Source organism: Dreissena polymorpha, chromosome 9 (assembly GCF_020536995.1).
Source record: "Dreissena polymorpha isolate Duluth1 chromosome 9, UMN_Dpol_1.0, whole genome shotgun sequence".
In the NCBI taxonomy this organism is placed as follows: Eukaryota; Metazoa; Mollusca; class Bivalvia; order Myida; family Dreissenidae; genus Dreissena; species Dreissena polymorpha.
This window is the reverse complement of record NC_068363.1, coordinates 44,122,590-44,149,597: the sequence shown is the minus strand read 5'-3', so window position 1 is coordinate 44,149,597 and position 27,008 is coordinate 44,122,590. Positions and strand designations below refer to the sequence as shown.

Sequence of the window (27,008 nt, the reverse complement as noted above, 5' to 3'; positions counted from 1 at the left end):
ATGACAACTAGAAGTTCATAATTCAGCGTCAGTATAAAGCCATTGCATGATTTTGACTGGCCGTGTGTCATTTGAAAGCCATATTTTCTTGTTCCGTCACTTTTCGTCACTGAAAAACTGACCGATCTTAGGGACCACTCCAGATAAATTATTTATTTGCGTTTGTGACATTTGGTAATCCCTCATTGTTTTTAGCAATGAAAGTATCTCTAAAGCCATTTTCTTCGGAACAAGAAAATATGGCTTTCAAATGACACAAGGCCAGTCCAGATCCCGCAATGTTTTCAGCTGTTGGTCGCTTTAGAGTTTAGGAAACTTTGCAAGCCACATCATACCATCAAGTAGAGAAGTTTTAATTGATACACTATCAACACTTCCACCATTTACACGCATGTTGCCATGATCATCAACAGAGATGCAAGTCACTTTCTGAGCTTCGGAAGAAATTGGCATTGTTGTCTTCACATACGTCGAGAACTTAAAACTTGTCTTCAAAGGCACATCAGCAATCTGAGTAATATCAGGCATTACTGTACCTCGAACTGAAATACAAAATTAAATTCACACGATGCTTATTTCATTAATTTTATAATTAAAATTCCCCTTTAAGTTTCATTCTGACGCCTTATATGATCGTTGGTTATGAGGAAAATCAATTTCAGCACAAGCACATTACATATTGACAAGTCATTGAACTCAAATTATCGCTTGTAAAAAGAATTAACCATTTATATGAATAGCTCAGAATTTTAATATACCTTTGCTCCTGCAAAAGATTTATTACTAAAAGCAATGAATTTAGTTTTAAAATTGTATTATTTGGAACTAAGCTTTTAATAGCAATTATAACAATTACAAATAAATATTTTTAATTATGTGCCTGCCCTGGGGTTCTTACCAAAAATGTTTAAAAAAAAAAGTAATTCTATCTAACTATGAACACAGTGCCTTTAAAAAAACAGTTATTATTAATATATTTCATGTTCATCTGGAATAGGAAATAAGAAGACAGGAATGATGAGGAAAATACTAAAATTTGGCACCAGAATAGTCAATAACATTATATTAAAAGTTAGTTTTAACACTTACTCATTTCTTTCTCATAAGCATCAATGGCAGCCTTGTTAGATGACGCAGTTGAGATTTTCTTGATGGCCTCCTCAGCATGAGCCTCCATCTTCTTAAGATTTCTATTTGCAATAGGCGTTATGTTTAGAGTGGTAAGAAAGTTATTTACCTTAAGCGGCCCGCCCAAACTGACTATCATTGCTGAAAAGAGAATTGAGAACGATAAGAACATGAAAACGAAATAAGGCCGTAGTTACTTAATAATGACAATGTACTTTCATATATTCCATTTGTATCATCATTACATTATTAAAAAACATGAATGAGCAATCAATTGGAATTTAAAACAAATATGTGAAACTAAATTTGAAAACTGAATATGATGGACACCGGAATGTTTCCTTATACATTACACAATAAACAAATATTCACCGGGAATGACACTTGGAATTTTAAGGGGTCTGAAAATTTGTAAGAAGTCCAAAGATCAATGTCAATTGTACAATAATTAAACATTGATATGAATGGCAGGTTGAAAAATGAAGACATGCATACCTGTTCCAAGATTGGTATTTACGTCGAAGCATGGTATCCCCTGGTATCAACATGGTATTGATATGGTGCTGCTTTCCATAAGCAACATGGTTGACTTCTCTACAGTCAGGGTTTTCACAAACAACGTACAAATAACCACTGAGGCCCTTTTGTAGTTCGCCAAAAATGTTATATATTGTCAAAGGAATGGGTCACAGATTACAAAACTGACACTACTGTAATGTGTTTCGCAAAACTTACAGCTCAATCAATCTTCTTCCCTCCCCCACCCACTTCAGCTTACTCCTTTCACGCCACTTAGCAAATGCGTAAAGCTTTTACTTGAGTAATTTTCACACTGATCTCCATCGCAGAGCTCAGTAAATGAATAATTGTGATCGTACCCAATGTTGTCGATAAGTGTTTGCTTCTTTTTCGATTTTGCAAATCGCCCGCTTTTATTCCGCACTTTCATTTTGCTACGAAAATATCAACAACCGTGACGTCATGAACACAAATATTTTATGAAACAAATTAATTTAATAATATCTTTATTGTATAGTTATTTAATCTTAAAGAGATAAGCAAATTTAACTCTTAAATAAAAAATACAAATTTATTTTGTGTATTTAGTATAATTTCCGGACTTTACCGTAGATATGGCTTATAGCCGAAACGATTTCCCAATACGGCGATATCGACCGATTATTCCCAATCTCATTAGGCACCTACTGCCTTAATTCTCTGTATTACTTTCTAATTCTGTGTAGTTGTTACTTTCTATGATCTTTATTTATTGGTTCTACTCTTTGAATTCTTTGTAGTGGTAACACACTCTTATGTTTATGTATTTATCATACTTTCTCAATTCTCTGTATAAGTTACACTTTCTTTATTCTTTGTATTTGTTGTCAAGTGTTAATTCTCTGTTTAAGTTACTCTCGTAATTATCTGTTTTAGTTACATTCTTAGTTCTTTGTAATAGTTACTCTGTCTAAAATCTCAGTATTAGTCACACTCTCCTATCTATCTGTATTAGTTACATTCTCTCAATTCTCTGTATTAGTTACTCTCTCTTAATTGTCTGTATAAGTTATACTCTCTCCATTCAATGTATATGTTCTCTATATAATTTGTATAAAATACACCTCATAATTCTTTCTATTAGTTACATTATCACAGTTCTCTGTATTAGTTACACTCTTAGGTCTCTGTATAATATAAGTTACACTCTTATTTTTTGTATAAATTATAATCTATATAAATTCTCTGTATAAGTTGCACTCTATTACTTCTATGTATGAATAACACACTTTTGCTAATCTTCATTAAACATACTTTCATAATTTTCTGTCTAAGTTACTATCTCTAAATTATAGGTATCAGTTAAACTCTCTTAATTCTTTGTATTAGTTACACATTCTTACTTTTTCTGTATTTGTTATACGTTCTAAATTCTTTGTATAAGCTACACTTTTAGTATCTGTATAAGATACAGTCTTTCAATACTCTGTATTAGTTTCACTGTGTTATATCATTGTATTATTTACTCTGTCTTATTTCTCTGTATTAGTTACACTCTCTTAACTCTCTGTATAATTTACAATTTATTTATTCTCTGTATCAGTAGACTTTATTTCTTTTCTGTATTTGTTATACATTCTAAATTCTATGTATTAGTTACTCTCACTTAATTCTTTGTAGTAGTGACACTCTATTTATTCTCTGTATTAGTTTCACACTTGTACTTTCTGTATTTGTTATACTTTCTTGAGCCTTTCCCACTCAGAAGCAAAGTGAAAATGGCTATGTGAAAACAGCATGAAACCAGAACAGCCTGCGAGTAACTGGCATGTAGTCTGTTCAGGTTTTATGTTGTTTGCTGCTCATCTTTATCTTAGGGTTCGAAATGAAGCCTTAAAAACTTGAATCTAGTAAGAAAGGTCTTATTTAAGTTTAACTTTCTAAGAAACTACAAATGCGTCAAAATATGAATTTTAGTGGTAAAAGGTTAATTCTCTCTGTATAAGTTATTATTTCTTTATTATTTGTATAAGTAATACTCTGTTTTCTCTTTATTAGTGACACACTTTTGCTTTTCTGTATAAGTTATACTTTCTTAATTTTCTGTCTAAGCTACATTCCTCAAAACTCAGTGTATTAATTATGTTGTCTTTATTCTCGATTTAATTTGCCATCTTTTAATTCTGTCTTTAATTCTTTTATTTCTCTTTATTAGTTACACACTCTTCATTCTCAGTAGAAGTTACACTCTCTTAAATCTCTGTATCAGTTACACACTCTTTATTATCTGTACAAGTTAATGTACTCTAAATTTTCAATTCTGTTTTTAGTTAAGTCTCTTGATTCTCTGAATGAGTTAAAGTCTGTTAATTGTCTGTATTTGTTTCTCTTTTTTAATTCGCTGAATAACTTACATTCTCTTAATTCCATGTATTAGTTACACTCTCTTAACTATCTGTATAAATTACTTTCTCTTTACTGTATAAGATACAAGCTCTTTCTAGTAATTAATTACATGTTTTTAATTCTCTGTATAATTTTCACCCAATAATTCTCTGTACTAATTACACTCTCTTTATTCTAGTAAATAATTATATTTTTAAATTCTCTGTATTAGTAACACTCTTTTGATTTTCTGAATTAGTACACCCTCTTAATTCTCTGTATTAATTACACTCTTTTCATTTTCTAAATTAGTCACACTCTCTTAATTTTCTGACTTTTTACGATCTCTCTTAATTCTGCATTAGTGTCACTCTCTTAATTCTAGTAATAATTTATATTCTCTTAATTCTCAGTATAAGTTACTTTCTCCTCGCTCTCTATATTAGTGACACTCCCTTAATTCTCTTTATTAGTTACCCTTTTATTTCTCTGTGTTAGTTGCACTTCCTTTGTTCTCTGTATTAGTTGCACTTCCGTATTTTCCTGTATTATTTACACTTCCTTAATTCTCTGTTTAAGTTATACTCTCTTTATTCTCTGTATTACTATTAGTTACAGTTCCTTAATTCTCTGTATTAGTTACACTTCCTTTATTCTCTGTATTATTTAGAGTTCCTTAATTCTCTGTATTAATTACACTCCCTTAATTCTCTTTATTGGTGACACTTCCTTAATTCTCTGTATCAGTTGCACTTTCTTAATTCTCTTTATTGGTGACACTTCTTTAATTCTCTGTATTAGTTACACTCCCTTAATCCTCTTTATTGATAACATTTCTTTAATTCTCTGTATTAGTTACACTCCCTTAATCCTCTTTATTGATATCACTTCTTAAATTCTCTGTATTAGTTGCACTTCCTTAATTCTCTGTGTCAGTTACACTCCTTTGATTCTCTGTATTAGTTGCACTCCTTTATTCTCTGTATTAGTTTCACTTCCTTAATTCTCTGTATTAGTTAGAGTTCTTTAAATCTCTGTATAAGTTACACTCCCTTAATTCTCTGTATTGATTACACTTCCTTAATTCTCTGAATTATTAACATTGAACCCATGCGAAAGACGTTGGATATCCGATAAAATTAACTGCGGTCTGATAATATTTTGGAAACTGTCGGACCATGTGTCCGACAAAAAAACAATGTCAAACTTTGGTATAAAATGAACAACTACAATAGGAATATGTAAATAAAAAAAAGACTGATATCTGTTTATTTTACTTAGATAGATTTTTAAAAATAAAACGGATTTGAACAGCTATTTTTGCTTGTGATGTAACAAACTCCAAGCGTGATTATTAAAATCACAGCTCCCGCTTAGAAAGTTCGAAGCGAGTTGAGTCGATATATAACACAAATATTAATCGGAAATAAACGCTAATCACTTTCTCTCTGATAGGGCTGGAGATTAAACAGAATTAAAAATTAAACAAAAGTAACAAAGGGTATACAATAGCGAAAAATACCTGTTTCGGCACAGACATCGCCATCTTGATTGTCACTATAAAGTACTAGTGTTTTATATCACAGTTAAAAATTACTTTTAATGTATAAAAAAAACAATCTAAAACAGTCTGTTTGAAGAACGCGCGTATAAATATTTCAAATATGTACGGATGATTCATGTCTAGCCAGTTGACTTTCGTTATTTTTTATCTAATTATCCCTCGCCAAAGGCGGAGGGATATTGTTTTGGCGTTGTCCGTCCATCCGTCCGTCCGTCTTTCCGTCCGTCCGGCACTTTTGAGATTTTTCGAGAAATCAGCTTCTAGTCACCGCAGGGTGACAATGACCCAAATACTTATGGTTAATGGGTCATTATCGACCTGAAATTGCCCACAAGTCACCCGGGGGTGACTAGAAGCCAATTCTTGTCACCCTAGGGTGACTTTAAGCCGATGCTAGTCAGCCCCGGGTGACATTAACCGATTGAAGTCACCGGGGGGTGACATGAAGCCAATTCTTGTCACCTTAGGGTGACTTCAAGCCGCTAGTCACCCCCGGGTGACATGAAGCCGATTGTAGTCACCCGGGGGTGACATGAAGCCGATTGTAGTCACCCAGGGGTGACATGAAGCCGATTCTTGTCTAGTGTTTTATACAGGAAGGAAAAGGGGCGTGGTGCAAAATTTCAAAAAAGGGCACTTTAGCGCGCAACATCCATAAAAAGGGCACAAATATATCTGTATAGTGACTTAATAACAAGCTTTGTTACACACAAACATTGCATGTACTAAAATTAAAGTGTTGCCGCATAAAATTGTAAACGGGTATTTTTTTCACTTTGAACTTTCATGACCACGTGTTGTATTGTGTACATTTTATTTCGCAAAAAGTGTAACTAGGAACGTCGCCGTACTGTCTTTTGTTCATTGTCAATTAATTCAATACACGTTAATTGGTCTCCGATATAAACTTGTTTTGCTTACAAAGCAATTTGCATCAATTTCTAATTTACGTTTCGTCGAAAGTGGAATGCCAAAATCGGAAAGCGTACGTTGCGACATTCTAAACACGAATGATAAGTGGTACAAGTTCAATATTTTTGTAAAATTCATATCTGTGTTTGCCAATTAACATATTTTGACAAGTTACAAACGGGTCATAATGTTCTTAATTGAACAAATGGTGCTGGCCTACTACTGTTACAACAATTAACAACTTTTGGCCAAACAGGGTCCAAGACGGGGTATCAACTTCTTTGCCGACATTCACACGTTATTGTAATCAAAACATCGTGACAATAAACAAGCACGTGCTCCAATTAAGCGCGGTCTGCCTAACCGTGAACAGCAAACGTGTTAAGATTGTCGTCTGCTACAATTCATCAACACACATCTACTGTGAGCCTGCGCCAATTGTATTGGATAGGAGGCAGAGCGTTATTTTAATCGACAGCTTTAATATGAGCCTGCGCCAATTGTATTGGATAGGAGGCGGAGCGTTATTTTAATCGACAGCTTTAATATGTCACGGGTTGCTATTTTCGGGGTATGGCCAATTTTCAGGAAGTACAGTGGACGTCATGGGGTTTTGTAATCGGCGTATGGAAACAATTATCGGGCGTAATATACGGCCGTACGCCGCTTAGTGCAAGCCCTGTAAATTAATTTTTATTAACTTAAAACTGTTTTGCATTAGATTGAAATCAAATCAATATTTTACAGATACAACTGGTGTTTTTTTTATTTATTTACGCGTAAAAATAAATGTTTGATATAACTGAATTATGCATGAAATGCACAATTTCCATGTGAATAACATCGAGGTTTTCATCAAGTCTCCTAAGTAACTGTGCACGATTGTATCCGGACCGATTAGTGTTACAAAGCCACTGAAATTATCGATTGATATTGACACATGGTTATTCACGCATGACGAATTCACAACCGCGCGAATCTTCGCTGATAATAGTCGGCTTAGAAGCTTGGTTAAGAGGCAATTAAGATGTTATCAATAAGGCCGCGCACGGCGGAAAACAGGGCGGCGGCCTTTGAAAAGGGCAGCGTGGCGCTGATTTGCTTTGAAAGGGGCAGCGAGGTGTTTCAAAAAAGCGGCGTGGCGCCGCGCCACGCTAAAACGGTCTGGATAAAACACTATTGTCACCAGGGGTGACATGAAGCCGATTCTTGTCACCAGGGGTGACTACAATCGGCTCCATGTCACCCGGGGGTGTCTAGCGTCGGCTTGAAGTCACCCTAGGGTGACAAGAATCGGCTTATAGTCACCCCCCGGATTACTTGTGGTCCATTTCAGGTCAACAATGAGATATTGAGCATTAGTTACACTCCTTTAATTCTGTGGAGTAGTTACACTTCCTTAATTCTCTGTATTATTAACATTCGCTCTCTTCTCTGTATTAGTTACACTTCCTTAATTTTCTTTATTATTAACATTCTCTCTCATAATTCTCTGTATTAGTTGCAGTGCCTCTGCATTAGTTACACTTTCTTAAAGGGGCCTTTTCACGTTTAAGTAAATTGACAAAATTAAAAAGGATTGTTTCAGATTCGCGAATTTTCGTTTTAGTAATGATATTTGTGAGGAAACAGTAATACTGAACATTTACCATGCTCTAAAATAGCCATTATATGCATCTTTTGATAATTTAAAAACTTTTAAATTATAAAGCGTTGCAACGAAACGACTGAATAATTTGGAAAGTTCTGTAGTTGTCGTTATATGTTGGAGATACTACAAGGATTGCTTATATTAAGTATAAATACTGTCACTCATTCTAAGCAATAGACTTTTACTCCAGGGGTCAGTGGTTCGGGCCCAGTTGAGGGTTACTTTTGTGGTAGGGGACATATTGTTTTTGCTCTGTCTGTTGGTTTGTTGGTTTGTTTGTTTGCGCAAACTTTATCATTTGCCATAACTTTTGCAATATTGAAGATAGCAACTTCATATTTGGCATGCATGTGTATCTCATGGAGCTGCACATTTTGAGTGGTGAAAGGTCAAGGTCATCCTTCAAGGTCAAAGGTCAAATATATGGGTCAAAATCGTTCCTTTAATGTACACTTTTGCAATATTGAAGATAGCAACATGATATTTGGCATGCACGTGGATCTCATGGAGCTGCACATTTTGAGTGATGAAAGGTCAAGGTCATCCTTCAAGGTCGAAGGTCAAATATATGGGGACATAGTGTTTCACAAACACATCTTGTTTTTCTTTCTTTAATTTTATTCTTGTTTTTTACTGGAGCTTTTTAGATCAAATGTTTACATTTATCAATATAGAGAATTTTATGACAAACTTCAATACACGCCAAAATCTGTGGAAAGGCCCCTTTAATTCTCTGTATAAGTACAGTTCCTAAATTCTCTGTATTAGTTACGCTCTCTCTTTATTATCTGTTAAAGTTACTCTATCTTAGATCTCTGTATATGTTACTCTTTCTTATTTGTTTGTATTATTAACACTCTTTTAATACTATTTATTGGTTACATTCTTTAATTCTCAGTATTATTAACAGTCTCTCTATTCTCTGTATTATTTCAATCCTTTTAAGTCGTTGAATAAGTATCACTCTTAATTTACTGTATAAGTTACACTGTCTTACTTCTCTTTATATGTTACTTTCTTTTTATTTTCTCTATTAGATACATTCTCTTAAGTCTCTCAAATCTATTTGACTAAATTTGGGAAGAATGGTTCAAAAACTATTTGAAAAGCAAATTATTTAGAGTTTTAACTGTAGTCTTATTTCTTGATTTTTATTGACACATTTTATGTTTAAAAAAAATGATTTTGTATAAAATCATGATCGAATGTTGTTAATAAATTCATCTACTTAATTAAGCTTGATTGGTCATTGTCGACTCGAGTTCTACTTACATGTACCCCGGTAACTCGTAAGTATACTTATTGTACCCCGGGTACCGTAAATATACTAACAGGTACCTGGCCAATTTATACTGAATTTACCGAGATTTATTCCCTTCTAAAATCCGATGTCGTAAAACGCGCTTCAGTATACGAAACAAAATTTACTTTGAAAATAAAACTTTCTCAAGATGCTTTTTTAGCAGGATTTTTGATAATATAGAGGCAAATTTACAGAACATTGACATAAATATGAACATAATTAATTTGATAATAAAGCCGACAACAACCAATTTTGCATTAGAATTCCCGGGTACGTTTCATTATATTTTCCATACCCAGGGTACATTACAGTAGTACCCTAGCCAACTATTACCAATCGAGCCTTAATCAAGTATGTTGTTTTAATGCCTCAAGCATATACCATGTGTGTCGGACACTGCCAATTATTAGGCCGCAGATTTTGTGCACAATTATCATTTTCAATAAGAATTATGTTTGAAAGGTATGTATGCACTTCTAAAAAGTGCGTTAATATTCCTAAAAATTATGTTTAATAAGTAACTGTACCCTTGTGGTGTAGCCTCCATGAAAGAGATTTGACCTGGGTTTGATCCCGACTGAGGGAACCATCTCAATAATTCCTTTTAACACACTTAAATACTGGTTCTTCTCAAGATATGAACTGCTGAATTTGGTAATAATGGTTTGCCATGCTAACAAGATAAAAAAAAAATTTTTTTAATCAAACTAATGAGTTTCATGCTTAGGTGTAGTTGTGCAGTTAGAACTGTGGTCTGTGCATTGAAGCTTCTTTCCGAGATAAGACCTGGGTTTCTAAACAAAGTCTTTCAATATTAACAAGCTTAAATGAACATTTTTAAGGGACTGTCAACCACGCATGACGAAAAAAGAAAAGTTCTAAAATACCGTATTTTTTACAATTGTTAGTTTATATTGGTTAAAATATCACGACAGGTATATTACATTACTTGAAAAAAGTTCATATTTTCAGTTTATTCGGTAATAAAATTTCGCAATGTGAAATCGAAAGTACATCGCAAAAATAGGTGACATAACGATATACACACACTATAAAAAACGCAAGTAGATTAATCATTTTATAAATAAAATATATACAATTCACTATGCATGCACAATTTGCATTCCTGTGTTAACCACGTGACGACGATGATCAATCTACTGGCGTTATTTATAATTAACTGGTAGTTACCTGGTAGACATACCCAGTCAAATTTATTACCAAATATACTGAAAATATGAAAACTTAACAACTGTTTTCAAGTAATGTAATATACCAGACGTGATATTGTTTGTTTTGAGTGTGTCTTTTACCTTTGTTTACCTTTGCTTTTTTAATCCCAAGCAGCAAAGGCAGGTATTATAGGAATTACCTTCCTCTCTCATGATCCGTCCGTTGGTCCCCTATTTCCATGCAACTTGTCTCGAAAGTTCAGCTCATTGAGTTAGAGTCTGTTATGCTGGACTAAAGTCACAGTTATACTTTAAGTTCAACATTTGTAACCTTCATTTTTTGTGTCTGCTTCATCTCTTGTACCTGTTGAATTATTTTCAATGTAAAAACTTGGCCAAAATGTTTTGGTCATTAGAAAATTAGCAGTCAGTCATAAAGGTTCAAGATCAAGGTCGAACTTTATGATCAAATGGTTGAGCCTCAATTGTCATGTCTGCTCTACATCTTTTGAACCCATTTGAGGATTTCATTAAACTTGGCTTAAAAGTGCAGACCATTGAGATGACATGCGGATGGCATGAGTCACAATGGCTTAAGTTCACAATTAAAGGTCAATCATTTGTCTTTAATTTTGTGTATATGCTTCATGTATCCAAACCCAAATTTAAGAATTTGCATGATCAGAAAATCACAGCTCACACCCAGAAAATTGCTTGGGAATAAAGTTCAGAAATAAAGAGAATATTAATAGTTAATAAATGTTAATCACTTTCTTACAGATTAAATCTGGAAAGTAAGCAGCATTAAAAAAAAAAAAAAACAGTAATAAAGGGAATAAAACAAAGAAAAACACCTGTTTCGGCATGGATGTCCCCATCTGGACTTTCTTTTGATCGTCACATGATAACCCCGTCTTTTAATATGTTAATATTGAAAAATATCCTGGTCTCCTAAATAATTACTTTAAGCAACTTAAACTTACGTGACCAAACATATCAATTGTGAATGTGCAAGTGTTTTGTTTTTAGTTTCAAAGTCTACATATGGATTGGTCAATAAAACCTTGCAGTTGTGGTGTGTGTTTTATGTTCTATGTACTGATTATTTTCAGATTTGTCCGATATTGAATTCAGCCTTACCTTATGTCTACATTGTGTTGCCTGGTCATAAGATTTCCTCTATATCTCTTAAGTCAACCAATGGACCAATTCTTTTTTGTAGTTTCTCTTTTTGACAAATGGTAATTTTTTATGATTAAATTTAATTAGACTGAGTCATTAATATTGCCTGCCACTGCATTTTAATGATTTCTTGTTGCATTTTTTGTGTCAATTCATTTTTTTCAACAGTTTTTTTGTTGTTACATTTCTCAGTTTCTATGCTTCTTTCTTCCACTCTGTCCTTATTTGTGTTTCTTTTTTTTTTAAATTATCATTGTTTCTTATCTTTTGGCTGTCTTTTTTTTTCTCCTTTCTTCTCTCTCTTTCTCTTTTCCTTTTGTTCTCCTCTCCCACTGCGACCCCTAGGCGACATACTGCAGTTATTCTGCACTAGGACCCAGTACCAGTTGCCTGGACCATTCGCCGGGAACCAGTGTACATCAATGTCCATTACTGCCATCTCATACTGGCACTTGTACCTGGCTGACCGGGAACCGACACCTGCTGATGTGGAAGCCATTCTGGACGCAGGGAACATGCTCCACTATGAGCTGCGGTAAGCAGAACCAGTGTGGAAGTTCAAATCTTTTAACTTTAGCTTGATAACGTCGAAATCAGAACGCTTTTGAGTCTATTTCCTTGGTAGAACTTGCTCTGGGAATGCAGGGCTGAATGTATATGAATTAAGTGTTGTCTCAGATTAGGCTGTGCAGTCAGCACTGCAGGTCAATCAGTAATCATATCAGTAATTATGCTATCTGCCATGACTTGATTTTGGTTTAGGAGATACTTTCATTAAACAAACATTTTGTTAATAGCATTTAATGTTGTCCCTGTTTATCCTGCAAATACTGCACAGGCTAATCTGGGATGACACTTTATCTTATTATCAGATGAAAATCGATAGTATAACAAAGATTGTATAAACTTGAGCTTTATACTATTGCTATTTTAGATCAGATTCGGGTTTTTCCAAAAATTGGAGAATCCGGTTTTGTCAACAACGAAAAACAAAATCCTTAAAAACTGCGATATTTGATAATTTATTAAGGGAAATTAGGGAGGAAATAATAGGATAAATATAATATTTTGTGAGTTTTGGATAGAGATCAAGTTTATGATACATGGCTCGAACCATGTAAGCACGAGGCAAGCCTCGCACTACATATGTTATATAAGCCTCGCATGATAAACTTGATCTTTATCCAAAACTCACATACCGGTAATATTCTCTATTTATGCGCATAAATTTATCTCCAATTTCCATGAGTAGGGCTAATATGAGATCTAAAACTCATCAATATTTGTAGTTGTGGGATTTGTTATACCTTTACGAAATCATCCGCCTGGTTTTAAGGCGTAAATTGAGAAAAAACCAGCTGGTTTTGGTCAGAAAATCAGGCGTAAAAGACTTGCATTCCAGGTATATCGGACACGTAAACCAGGCGTAAAGGACACGTAAACCTGGTGTAATATGGCGAATTATGCAAATGAGCTGGTTTTAAAACCAGGCGTCAATTTTAAAAACCAGGCGTAAAGTAGCAGGCGTAATTATGTAAAATCCAGGCGTATACAGCCTGGCGTAAATTTACAAATCCAGGCATAAATTAAAAATCCAGGCGTAAATGTGTTCATCGAACAACACATTCGGTTTGTGTTTTTTAAATCATAAATATAAAAAAACAGAAATAATATAACAAACAGACAAAACTTTAAAGTGACCACAAGCAAGCACACATTTTTGTAATATGTATGCATATTACAATTGTGAGTCAGTCAATGTATGACAAGTCGTTTAAGATTTGATGAAGTTTAGTTTTAAATTATTGTTTTGAAAAACTACAACCATTACTGAAACAAACACGAAAAACATTAACACATATTCAACTACTTGAAACACAACTGTAATATGGTATGTAGAAAAGGTTGGTATTTTAAACTATGTCTACAATGATACTATAGTAAATGTTACAAATGTAACTACTTTGTTTAAATATGGATGGTATAATAATGCTATGTTCATTTATATAGAAAGGTAATCATGTTTATTATGTTTAAATATGTATGGTATAATGCTGTACATATAGAATATTTCACACATGTAATTGGTTAAATATGAGGGAAAGTAATCAGTTCAGTAATGACCTGAAATATAGCTATAAATTAAATTTAAGATGACAATAACCATAAAACTCAGCCATAGTAATTCACTGTACACAGCATTTTACACTTAGTTCACAAGTCTGACTCTCCTTTTCAGCTTCTCACAAAATAAGTACGGGTAAACAATTACTCCCAAATGTGTTTTAGAATCTGAACATGAACAAACATAAGATCAAACCTTTGTGCTGAATGAATTATACTTTGACAAATAGCTGTGTTTATAATGAATGTTCATTGAATGTACAAGATTTGATGAAATATTGCCTCTGAACATGCGTCAATCCCCTGACGTGTTTAATGTATAAACAAAATTAATAATTTTTTTATAAAAACTTTTATTAAGTTATCAGTTACTGGTAATATTTTGTTTTGTACTTTCTTTTAAATTAAATAAACTTTGTTATTATTCAGCTTCAAAGAAATTTGCTTAGTCTGTCAATCCAAAAATTGTCTAATTACAATTTACGCCTTGTTTTCCTTGATTTCAGAACTCAAATCAGACTATAAAGTCCAATTTTACGCCTTTTCTTGATATCCTAATTTTACGCCTGGTTTTAAAAAATCTGCCTGTTTTTTTCTTCAGTTTGCACAATTTTATGCCAGGATTTGCAAATGTTTTACGTGTCCGCCAGCTTTACGGGCGTAAAAGACACGTAATTCTATTTTACGCCTCAAAACCAGCTGGTTTACACTAGGACTTTTCGTACGGGTAATAAGAGAAATTTAAGATTTCAAAGTGGCAATTGAATCTTGCTCCCAGTCTCTATTATTAAAACTGATCCAAACTTTGTGTTTTTTTATGTTTGCAGATTAGAGCACGAGCTTAGCTTCGATGACGATTGCAGAGTGGCACTTGACGATCTGCCAAAATATCAACCTATCAAAATTAAGCACGCGTTTAGGGCGCCTTTTTGTTTCACTTTGGCAATACTTCCTGTATATGTGTTGACCTCCCCAAACATACATGGTGAATTAATCAAGACAATTTTTGTAAGTATTAATCCTTACATGCTTTTTTGTAAGTATTAATCTTAACATACCTGTTAATTATGTAATATTATGCAATAATTAAGAAATGATACTTGCTGCCTTTTTATGAAAGGAAAAGTTGGACCAGAAAAGAATTAATGAAAAAATTATATAAACAATCAATTTGAACAGGTTTGTTTGAACTGGGTCCGTGCACAATTTTTGTCCAGGCTATTTCTCAGCAATTAATGACCGGAATTCAATTAAACATTATGGGAAGCTTCACTACCAAGAGATGTGCATATTATCAGCCGGTTCTCGTCGGATGATTTTTCACAGAGTTATGGCCTTATGAAATTTTCCATTAACTGTACATATAGTGCAATTCTTGTCCGGGCAATTACTCAGCAACTAATGACCGGAATTAAATGAAACTTTATGGGAAGCTTTAATACCAAAAGGAGATGTGCTTATTATCAGCCAGTTATGGTCCAATGGTTTTTCACAGACTTATGAAATTTTCCATTAACTGTACATATAGTGCAATTCTTTTCTGGGCAATTTCTCAGCAACTAATGGAATTCAATAAAACTTTATGGGAAGCTTCACTACCAAGAGGGGATGTGCATATCATCAGCTGGTTTTGATCGGATGATTTTTCACATACTTATGGCCCTTTGAAATGTTCCATTGTACATGTAGTGCAATTCTTGTCCGAGCTATTTCTCAGAAACTTATCACGGGAATTCAATGAAACTTTATGGGAAGCTTCACTACCAACAGGAGATGTGGATATTATCAGCCGGTTATGGTCTGATGATTTTTCACAGAGTTATGGCCCTTTGAAATTTTTGAAATTTTCCATTAACTGTACATATAGTGCAATTCTTGTCCGGGCTATTTCTCAGCAACTAATGATCGGAATTCAATGAAACTTTATGGGAAGCTTCACTACCAGAAGGAGATGTGCAAATTATTAGCCAGTTCTGGTTGGATGATTTTTCACAGAGTTATGGCCCTTTGAAATTTTCCATTAACTGTACATACACATGTATAATGCAATTCTTGTCCGGGCTATTTCTCAGCAACTAATGACTGGAATTCAATTAAACTTTATGGGAAGCTTCACTACCAAGAGGAGATGTGCATATTATCAGCCGGTTCTTGTCAAACGATTTTTCACAGAGTTATGGCCCTTTGAAATTTTCCATTGTACATATAGTGCAATTCTTGTCCGTGCTATTTCTCAGCAACTTATTACGGGAATTCAATGAAACTTTATGGGAAGCTTCACTACCAACAGGAGATTTGCATATTATCAGTCGGTTATGGTCGGATGATTTTTCACAGAGTTGTGACCCTTTGAAATTTTCTATAAACTGTACATATAGTGCAATTCTTATCCGGGCTATTTCTCCCCAACTACTGACTGGAATTCAATGAAGCTTTATGGGAAGCTTAACTACCTTGAGGAGATGTGCATGTTATTTGTGGGTTCTGGTTAGATGATTTATTTAGAGAGTTATGGCCCTTTGAAATTTTTAAGTTGCTAAACAATCCATCATATTATTTTGTCCAAAGTTATGCCCCTCAAGACGTTTCCTTTTATCTGAATATATAGTGCAATATCGTGACAAAAAAACTTTGGGGAGCATCACCCGTCTCCGACGGTTTCTTGTTTAATTTTACTTTTACAAAAACATAATTGTTTTGATGTTTTAAATATGCTCGTGTTGAAATACTTTGGTTTGTGTAACACAATTAGTATATATTCTGTACAAAGAACATATCAAATCAGTTTTGAAAAAAAAAATGTTCCAAATCAAGTTGCTTTGATATCTTGCTTATTTCAAACAAACAAAACACATTCCTATTTACTTTTCTTAGAAAAGTTTTTTTTATCATTTCAGGATTTCTTAAAAGAGGCACCAAATTCTAAATTATTTGTATTATCAATCTCCCTATACTCTTACGGAATCGTCAAGTGCCATGACAATCTGCTCTGGCTGTATGACAGTCACGGCAACTTTGACACATACAGAGGAGCTAAACTTGTGCCAAAGGCAAGCTTTTTCAGGTAAGAATGATTTTCTTCACTGCAATTTTTGTATATTTTTATGTTATATTCACAAGATTGCTTTTTTATGGATGTATCCTCAAGTGAGCTAGATTTGGGAACAACTCACTAAAATCTGCTGAAACAAAGAACCTTGACCCATTTATAATCATTTTAAAATCACATACCATACAGACCGTTATTGGAATGAAGCTATCATTTATGGATGATGTTTGTACCTATGATGGCTAGAGTGCTGTACTTTTTATCTGAAGACCGTGGGTCAATCCTTTAACCCGCTGCTTAATTTGTGTGGGGATAGGTGTTCAAATCTTTTCTACGGCAATTCTTTTCCTATCTCTGATACACGGATGGCAGTTGTTAGTTACTGGCATGAGTATACTGGTAAACTAGGAAAGTGCGAGTTGGTCGACTTATTACCTTGAAATGACTATAATACCGTTGCACATGGCCAAAAATCCAACTAAACATACACAACCGAAGGATAAACATACACAACCGAAGGATAAGTGGGGTTTTGCAAAGTCAGGTGCATTCAGGAATAAATCTTTTGCATTGTGTATGCAAAAATTAAACTTGTGTTATGTTTGAAATTTGCTAAGATGGGGTCAAACCAAAGGACTTTTCCAGAAAAACGCAATATTGTACTTTAGACAGAAATAAAGCAATATTCTGATTCCATGGATATTTTAGACACAAAAAGCAACAGAAACAGCAGACACATTATTTTACAAGTACCATGACAGCATGAAATAGTGGTCAACAAATTAAACAACAGATTCTTTTTGCTTAAAATACAGAGGTGTAGCCTGTATATTTTAATTACTTCTTTTAAATATGTGGTGAGTGGTATATAAAATAACAGGTTACTGCTTCATAGTTTAGTAATACATCAGAGTCCTCGCTGTTATTTTATTCTAGTGCTCTCTTGTTATTTTATCCTCAAAGTAATCTCAATGTTATGTAATGTCCTTTTATTGCAGGTTCCAAAGCCTATCCGAGCTTGAGGCATTTTTGGTGGACAAACACGACTCTGGTAAGTATGGCCTGGCTGGTGAGTTCGAGATCTCATCAGAGCAACATGAAGAAGTGGGCCACATTGAGATCTCATTAGAGCAACATAAAGAAGTGGGCCACATTGAGATCTCATCAGAGCAACATGAAGAAGTGGGCCACATTGAGATCTCATCAGAGCAACATGAAGAAGTGGGCCACATTGAGATCTCATCAGAGCAACATGAAGAAGTGGGCCACATTGAGATCTCATCAGAGCAACATGAAGAGGTGGGCCCCATTGAGATCTCATCAGAGCAACATGAAGAAGTGGGCCATATTGAGATCTCATCAGAGCAACATGAAGAAGTGGGCCACATTGAGATCTCATTAGAGCAACATGAAGAGGTGGGCCACATTGAGATCTCATCAGAGCAACATGAAAAAGTGGGCCACATTGAGAGAGATCTTGAAACAAAGCTAGAGGTGGGCAATGTTGAGGCAGTCTTGAACTCACAGCCAGAGGCACAGACGCAGCCAGAATCACCAACAAATATGTATGTATTGACAACTTAAGTGAAATTAAAGACTTAAATTTGCAAATGAACTGCCAACATTTGAATTTACAGAACATTTTTTGAAAAAACACATGCCGCCACAAAGTAAAGAGGGATTAATTGTCTGTCCGTCCGTAAATCTGTCCATCCCTCTGTCCATCTGTTCCTCTATCCGTCTGTCTGTCACTTTTTTGTCTGTCTGCCCATCTGTCTGTCCCTATATTTGTCTGTCTTCCCATCTGTCTGACTGTCCCTATGTTTGTCCGACTGTCCATCAGTCTCTCTATCTTTCTGTCTGTTACTCTATTCGACTGTCTGCCCATCTGTTTGTCCGTCCCTCTATCTGTCTGTCCCTATATTTGTCTCTGTGCCCATCTGTCTCTCTATCTGTCTGTCTTCCCATCTGTTTGTCTGTCTCTTTGTCTGTCAGTTCCTATGTTTGTCTGTCTGCCCATCTGTCTGACTGTCCCTTTGTCTTCTCTATATTTGTCTGTCTGGCTATTGGTCTCTCTGTCCCTCTATATGTCTGCCCATTAGTCTGTCCATCCCTCTACCTGTCCATCCTTATATTTGTCTGCCTGTCCATCTGTCTGACACTTTCTATATTTTTTCTTTATGTTCAACTGTCTGTCTGTCCATCTGTCTAAATGTCCCTTTATTTGTCTGTCTGTCCATCTGTCTGTCTGTCCCTGTATTTGTCTGTCGGTCCATCTGTCTGACTGTCCCTATATTTGTTTGTCTGTCTCTCTGTCTGGCCTTTTCTATATTTGTCTGTCTGTCCATCTGTCTGTCCGTCTCTATATCTGTCCATCTGTCTGTCGGTCTCAATATCTGTCCATCTGTCTGACCATCTCTATGTTCGTCTGTCTGCCTATCTGTCACTCCATCTGTCTGTCTGCCCATCTGTCTGTCCCTCCATGCAACCATCTGTCTGTCTGTCCCTCCATGCAACCATCTGTCTGTCACTCCATCTGTCTGTCTGTCCCTCCATGCATCCATCTGTCTGTCTGTCCCTCCATGCAACCATCTGTCTGTCTGTTCCTTCATGCAACCATCTGTCTGTCCAACCATCTGTCTGTTCAACCATCTGTCTGTACAACCATCTGTCTGTCCATCCATCTGTCTGTCCAACCATCTGTCTGTCCAACCATCTGTCCATCCATCTCTGTCTCATCAGAGCAACATGAAGAAGTGGGCCATATTGAGATCTCATCAGAGCAACATGAAGAAGTGGGCCACATTGAGATCTCATTAGAGCAACATGAAGAGGTGGGCCACATTGAGATCTCATCAGAGCAACATGAAAAAGTGGGCCACATTGAGAGAGATCTTGAAACAAAGCTAGAGGTGGGCAATGTTGAGGCAGTCTTGAACTCACAGCCAGAGGCACAGACGCAGCCAGAATCACCAACAAATATGTATGTATTGACAACTTAAGTGAAATTAAAGACTTAAATTTGCAAATGAACTGCCAACATTTGAATTTACAGAACATTTTTTGAAAAAACACATGCCGCCACAAAGTAAAGAGGGATTAATTGTCTGTCCGTCCGTAAATCTGTCCATCCCTCTGTCCATCTGTTCCTCTATCCGTCTGTCTGTCACTTTTTCGTCTGTCTGCCCATCTGTCTGTCCCTATATTTGTCTGTCTTCCCATCTGTCTGACTGTCCCTATGTTTGTCCGACTGTCCATCAGTCTCTCTATCTTTCTGTCTGTTACTCTATTCGACTGTCTGCCCATCTGTTTGTCCGTCCCTCTATCTGTCTGTCCCTATATTTGTCTCTGTGCCCATCTGTCTCTCTATCTGTCTGTCTTCCCATCTGTTTGTCTGTCTCTTTGTCTGTCAGTTCCTATGTTTGTCTGTCTGCCCATCTGTCTGACTGTCCCTTTGTCTTCTCTATATTTGTCTGTCTGGCTATTGGTCTCTCTGTCCCTCTATATGTCTGCCCATTAGTCTGTCCATCCCTCTACCTGTCCATCCTTATATTTGTCTGCCTGTCCATCTGTCTGACACTTTCTATATTTTTTCTTTATGTTCAACTGTCTGTCTGTCCATCTGTCTAAATGTCCCTTTATTTGTCTGTCTGTCCATCTGTCTGTCTGTCCCTGTATTTGTCTGTCGGTCCATCTGTCTGACTGTCCCTTTATTTGTCTGTCTGTCCATCTGTCTGTCTGTCCCTGTATTTGTCTGTCGGTCCATCTGTCTGACTGTCCCTATATTTGTTTGTCTGTCTCTCTGTCTGGCCTTTTCTATATTTGTCTGTCTGTCCATCTGTCTGTCCGTCTCTATATCTGTCCATCTGTCTGTCGGTCTCAATATCTGTCCATCTGTCTGACCATCTCTATGTTCGTCTGTCTGCCTATCTGTCACTCCATCTGTCTGTCTGCCCATCTGTCTGTCCCTCCATGCAACCATCTGTCTGTCTGTCCCTCCATGCAACCATCTGTCTGTCACTCCATCTGTCTGTCTGTCCCTCCATGCATCCATCTGTCTGTCTGTCCCTCCATGCAACCATCTGTCTGTCTGTTCCTTCATGCAACCATCTGTCTGTCCAACCATCTGTCTGTTCAACCATCTGTCTGTACAACCATCTGTCTGTCCATCCATCTGTCTGTCCAACCATCTGTCTGTCCAACCATCTGTCCATCCATCTCTGTCTCATCAGAGCAACATGAAGAAGTGGGCCATATTGAGATCTCATCAGAGCAACATGAAGAAGTGGGCCACATTGAGATCTCATTAGAGCAACATGAAGAGGTGGGCCACATTGAGATCTCATCAGAGCAACATGAAAAAGTGGGCCACATTGAGAGAGATCTTGAAACAAAGCTAGAGGTGGGCAATGTTGAGGCAGTCTTGAACTCACAGCCAGAGGCACAGACGCAGCCAGAATCACCAACAAATATGTATGTATTGACAACTTAAGTGAAATTAAAGACTTAAATTTGCCCATCTGTCTGTCCCTCCATGCAACCATCTGTCTGTCTGTCCCTCCATGCAACCATCTGTCTGTCACTCCATCTGTCTGTCTGTCCCTCCATGCATCCATCTGTCTGTCTGTCCCTCCATGCAACCATCTGTCTGTCTGTTCCTTCATGCAACCATCTGTCTGTCCAACCATCTGTCTGTTCAACCATCTGTCTGTACAACCATCTGTCTGTCCATCCATCTGTCTGTCCAACCATCTGTCTGTCCAACCATCTGTCCATCCATCTCTGTCTGTCCCTATATTTTCCTGTCTGTCCCTCTGTCTGACCGTCCCTATATATGTGTGTCTGTCCATCTGTCTACCCGCCCCTATATTTGTTTGTCTGTCTCTCTGTTTGACCTTTCCTATATTTGTCTGTCTGCACATCTGTCTGTCTGTCTCTATGTTTTTCTGTCTGTCCCTCTGTCTGAACGTCCCTATATTTGTTTGTCTGTCTCTCTGTGTGACCTTCCTTATATATGTCTGTCTGTCCATCTGTCCCTCTATCTGTCTGTCTGTCCCCCCATGCATTCATCTGTCTGTCTGTCCCTCCATGCAACCATCTGTCTGTCCATCCATCTGTCTGTCTGTCCCTTCATGCATCCATCTGTCTGTCCATCCATCTGTCTGTCCAATCATCTATCTGTCCCTCAATGCATCCATCTGTCTGTCCATCCATCTGTCTGTCTGTCCCTTCATGCATCCATCTGTCTGTCCATCCATCTGTCTGTCCCTCCATGCAACCATCTGTCAGTCTGTAGACACAAACTTGTTGGGAGGTGTTCACACATCTACACAAAAATGTTGTGCCTTGTTCAACATACACTTTTTAAGCACAGTAAATTTAAAAAGTGCTTTTCTAAATCCACAATGTCTGGAAGTGTCATATTTTGTATGCAACATTATGTAGTAGACTACTAGTCCTCTACAAAGCTTGTTCAAATTGTGCCCTTGGCATTGCAATATTTCCTTTGAAACCACTGTAGGCATAAAGCTGAATATTTGGATTGCAACATCGTTTTGTGGTTTGGGACATTATTTTTTAAATTATGGCTGATGGGTCAAAGTTTGCTTGACCCAAGGGGTGAAATGATTTGTAAAGACAAATTTATCAAAATAACTTTAATAATAATCTCTGAAATCCCTAGTTCTAAATGTATTACATCTGTATAACAATATATAAATGTAGTGGTCTTATAGAAAATTGGTCACTGGTTTTCTATATTGGTTTACTGTGATTACATCGTAAATATAGACCTTTTTAGATTGACTTATTGAACTACTTTTATCTCTTAAATCGAAGGGCGTAATGTTGGTATGTTACATCATATCATGTTCCTCTACAAAGTTTTTTTCAAATCATGACCTTGGCCACTCCCCGGGGTCAATTGGTTGATTTACACTGACAGAGCAAAATAACTGTAATATCTAAAACACCAAGGCTCAGATTTTTAATCTTTTGTATGTTACATCAATCATTATTCCCATGGGGTTAACAATTGCCACGCCTAACAGGTGACATGTGTTAGTGTTCCAACCTGCTACATTATAACATCATGTAAATTTGGTGAATTTGTCACTACTGTGATAAACTCTTTTTGATTTGGGGTCTTGTTTATGACATAACTAAAATATGTAATGTTAAATACAGGCCAATTGTAGGCAAAACAAATATATGCTAGACTGCCAGGGCTATTTTGGCAGAGCTATTGCAGCTAAATCCATTTAATATCACACATGTTTACAAACTTTAGGCCTCAATCTGAGGAAGGCACACCACCACTGTGGCGCGGGGAACCGGACGATGACGATGCCAGTCCATATGTGGGTCTCATGGGGTCGAGGGATTAAGGGACCTGTGTCCCTGACCTCTTGACCCTGCCTGTCTCCAGGAGCCAGCCCTGCTCCTCCACCGTGTTGCTGCATCAGGTTGGCAGGGCCAGGCAAGTTACACATGGGTTTAGAAGGGAGAAGGTAAAAACATTTGATATTAAGTATCACTAAAGCTGCATTGGGAAAACTGGGCTTAAAAAGCATGTGTATAAAGAAAGTATCTCCCCATATAAGCCCGTTCACTATGCACAGTGACAACACTTTCCACTTTTATGGTATTTTTTAATTTTACCAAAATCCAGTTTAGGTGAAATTGTTGTCCCTGATAAGATTATGTGAATTGCATGGGCTTATGTGGGACAACACTTAAAGCTCATGCATGAGGCTATTTTTCTGTAGTGTGACTCATTTGTTGTTTTGTATTATTATTTTATTATCTGCACTATTCATCAAATCGTTTGACATATACCTTCCACCCATTTGTCTCTGTCTACATCTATGTAATGATATGGTAAAAGTTTGAGTGAAACATCTCCAAAATGAATAAGGTATATAAAATAATTTACATTTAGGAAACATAATAGCAATCAAAAAGTTCACATATATATATATATATATATATATATATATATATATATATATATATATATATATATTTGTCTATGTTTTATATGGTTTTGCCTTAAATAATTGCAACAACAAAAAAACATCAACAAAGCAGTGTCTGTGTAGTACATCGAAAATTAGTGTGGTTTAAGTACCGTAATTTTAGCCAGTGATTTTTAAGGTTAATTTGGCGCTGAATTTCTTTCACATTCCTTTCCTCAGAAGTTATTTATTGTTCCCCTATATTAACCTTAAAATTCCACTGCTGTTGAAAAATAAACAAGCTAAATTTATTTTTTTAAATGACAAAGTAAATAGCATTATTGTGAATGATTCCAGCAGTTTTCATTAAACCAGTTTGCATAGACCTTGGACAGAAGATGGCCCCTTTTGAAAATGGGGTCACTAAGTCAAAGGTCAAGGTTACTGTCACAATAAGTGTGAAAATCCTTTCCGATCAATAACTCGTAAATGAATGGACTGAATGGCTTTAAACTTAACATGTGCATTAGCCCTGGACAGTAGATGACCACTTTTGAAAGTGGGTCATTAGGTCACAGGTCAAGGTCACTGTTACAATAATTGTGAAAATCGTTTCCAATCATTTACTCATCAACGAATTGACCAATTGGCTTGATACTTACCATGTGCATTGGCTTTGGACAGTAGATGACCCCTATTGAAATTGGGTTCACTAGATCAAAGCCCTTTTGGGGGGGGGGGGTATGTCTCAGAGAAATCTTAAAAGAAAAAAAGCCCTATCACAAAAAATATGTTAATGTTAACCCTTTACCACTTGGATACGTATTTTGATGCTTTGTAGTCTCCCAGAAAGTTAAATTTAATTTAAGACTATTCTTACAAGATTCAAATTTTAAAAGCTTCATGTCCAACCCTTAAGATACTTATGGGCAGCAAACAGCAAAATACCTGAACAGAGTGCAAGTTACTTATAAACTGATCTGGTTTTATGCTGATTGCAACAGCCATTTTCACTTCGTTTCTGATGGGCGAAAGGGCTAAAACGGTTATTCACATTTAGCTTAGTTTTAAAGCCCCATGATAATGCCTGCCTGTGTGTGGGTTTTTGTGGGAGATTAGGTGTCTTTGGATAATAATTTAAATTAAGAACACTTATAATTAGTAATTTTGTAAAGAAGGTAGTACTGATCATGTTAAAAACATTTTGATATATTATAAATAAAAAATCTGAAAGGCCCAGTGGTATTGCTCCAAAACAACTCGCGTCTGGCAGTTTTTTTTCTTGATATAACTATTTAAGAATATTCCAAAGATTGAGCCTTTGCTAGCAGGCATGTCTTGTGACATTTTTTAAAATATATAAATATGTAAACAAGTCCCCATTTTTATACCATCTCCAAAATACACTGACTAAATTGCCATGATCTCCATTCCTTAAATGTCTTGTACCCGGCATTTCTTGTCACACAGGCCCGCAATGGTCGAAGAGGAAATAAAGCTGGAGGAAAAAGTTTCAAAAGGGGAAGCCACAAAGACGAAATAAGCTAGGAGGGATCTGCTGCAGCTGATACGTAAATGGTTTCAAAACTGGACTCCATAAAGTTGGAATAAGCTGGAGGAGGGGGGATTTACTGCAGCTGATAAATAAATTGTTTTCAAAAGCAGACTCCATAAAGTTGGAATAAGCTGGAGGTGGGGGAATTTACTGCAGCTGATAAATAAATGGTTTCAAAAGCAGACTCCTCAAAGATGAAATAAGCTGGCTGAAATTACTGCTGCTGGTAAATAAATGCTGGTTTCAAAAGCGGACTTCACAAAGACGGAATAAAGCTCCAGGGGATAAAGCTAGGGGAATTGGCAGCAGCATCCTGGCAAGATATCATTGATTGATCGCCAAAGTGAGGGTGATTAGCCACAAGAAAGTTGAAAGTCAAACAATTGTAGAAAAAATTCCTATTGACAATTAACAATCGAGAGTAATTTGTGTATATGAAATTGATTATTGTGTTTTAATGATCTGGAATGTAAAGCAATTCTATTCCAGAGAGACACACTCTTGAAAACTTGGTATAATAAAATGAACAAGATGTTTACAGATGGAAAAATAAAAATGTTTTCAAAGCCACCTGAGTTAGTCCTTAAATACAGAAAATTACATGTGTATACATACGCCTAATTGAAATAGGGTCGTTCTTAGTGAACACCTGGAGTCAGGCAAGCGCGGGCAGCATGATTTGTGTTGAGCATTATTATGATTTGTCAAGCATTGGTGGATTTGTAAATATAGTGCAATTAGTTTTCAGCATGGTGAGACAGGGTGCAGCTTGCAGGAACCGTCCAAGGTCACAATTCAATGTTAAAGGTCGGATAAAGGAAATGAACAGGTTTTCATATAAATTAACATAACTTAAAGTATCTGATCACTGTGATGATATGGCAAGAGCCCGGTTCCAAGGTAATTATAACAATTTAAGGTCAAAGGTCAAAACCTGGAAATGTTTACTTGATACTTTGTCAAAAGCATAAATTTTTTAAGCATTAAAGCGTTTTTCCAATAGTTCGTCAGAAGTGATCAACATGATGAGAAGGAGTGTTGCGCACAGGAACATGGTCCAAGGTCAAGGTCAAAGTTAGAACATGTGTACTTGACACCGTTGCCCTCATTTATTTATCTAGCATGGATGTATTTTTTTAAACCGGTAATTTGGCGTTATTTTATCAGAGAGAATTTCACCCACAAGAAACAGGTCACGGTACGGTAACGTCAGCGGTAAAATGTAGTTAATTTCAAAAGCATGGACCGATTTTCACATAACTTGCCACGATGAGACGAGTTTTGCGTGCAATATTCAGGGATTCAAGTGAAAGGTCAAGCCATTTTCACCCAATGGGCATGATGTAAATAAACTTTGTAGAGAACATCAATTATACAATGAACAATTATACAATGTTACATAGACCGAATTTTACTCGTCACATCCTTGTGATTTCAAAGAATACAATTTGAAAGCTCATGTGTCCTAGATAAGCATACATAACAAACTTTCAACGATTGTAGATCCTGTGATTTAAAAAAAATAAATA

General features: G+C 36.0%; 1 protein-coding gene across 50 annotated transcripts in view; it reads left to right on the top strand.

The window, feature by feature from the left end:
• LOC127846528 (uncharacterized) overlaps nt 1–26,049 on the top strand; it is a 43,103-nt gene extending 17,054 nt beyond the window's left edge. The window contains exons 3-10 of one of the 50 annotated variants that reach the window (XM_052377878.1): nt 12,141–12,330; nt 14,747–14,927; nt 16,817–16,983; nt 17,967–18,072; nt 18,268–18,345; nt 21,293–21,441; nt 23,258–23,477; nt 25,395–26,049. In XM_052377878.1, coding sequence (XP_052233838.1) covers nt 12,141–12,330; nt 14,747–14,927; nt 16,817–16,983; nt 17,967–18,072; nt 18,268–18,345; nt 21,293–21,441; nt 23,258–23,354 — 968 coding nt within the window. In that variant the 3' untranslated portion in view covers nt 23,355–23,477; nt 25,395–26,049. The other 49 variants (XM_052377880.1, XM_052377882.1, XM_052377871.1 and 46 more) reach the window with 49 other exon arrangements.
• Nucleotides 26,050–27,008: the final 959 nt, after the last annotated feature.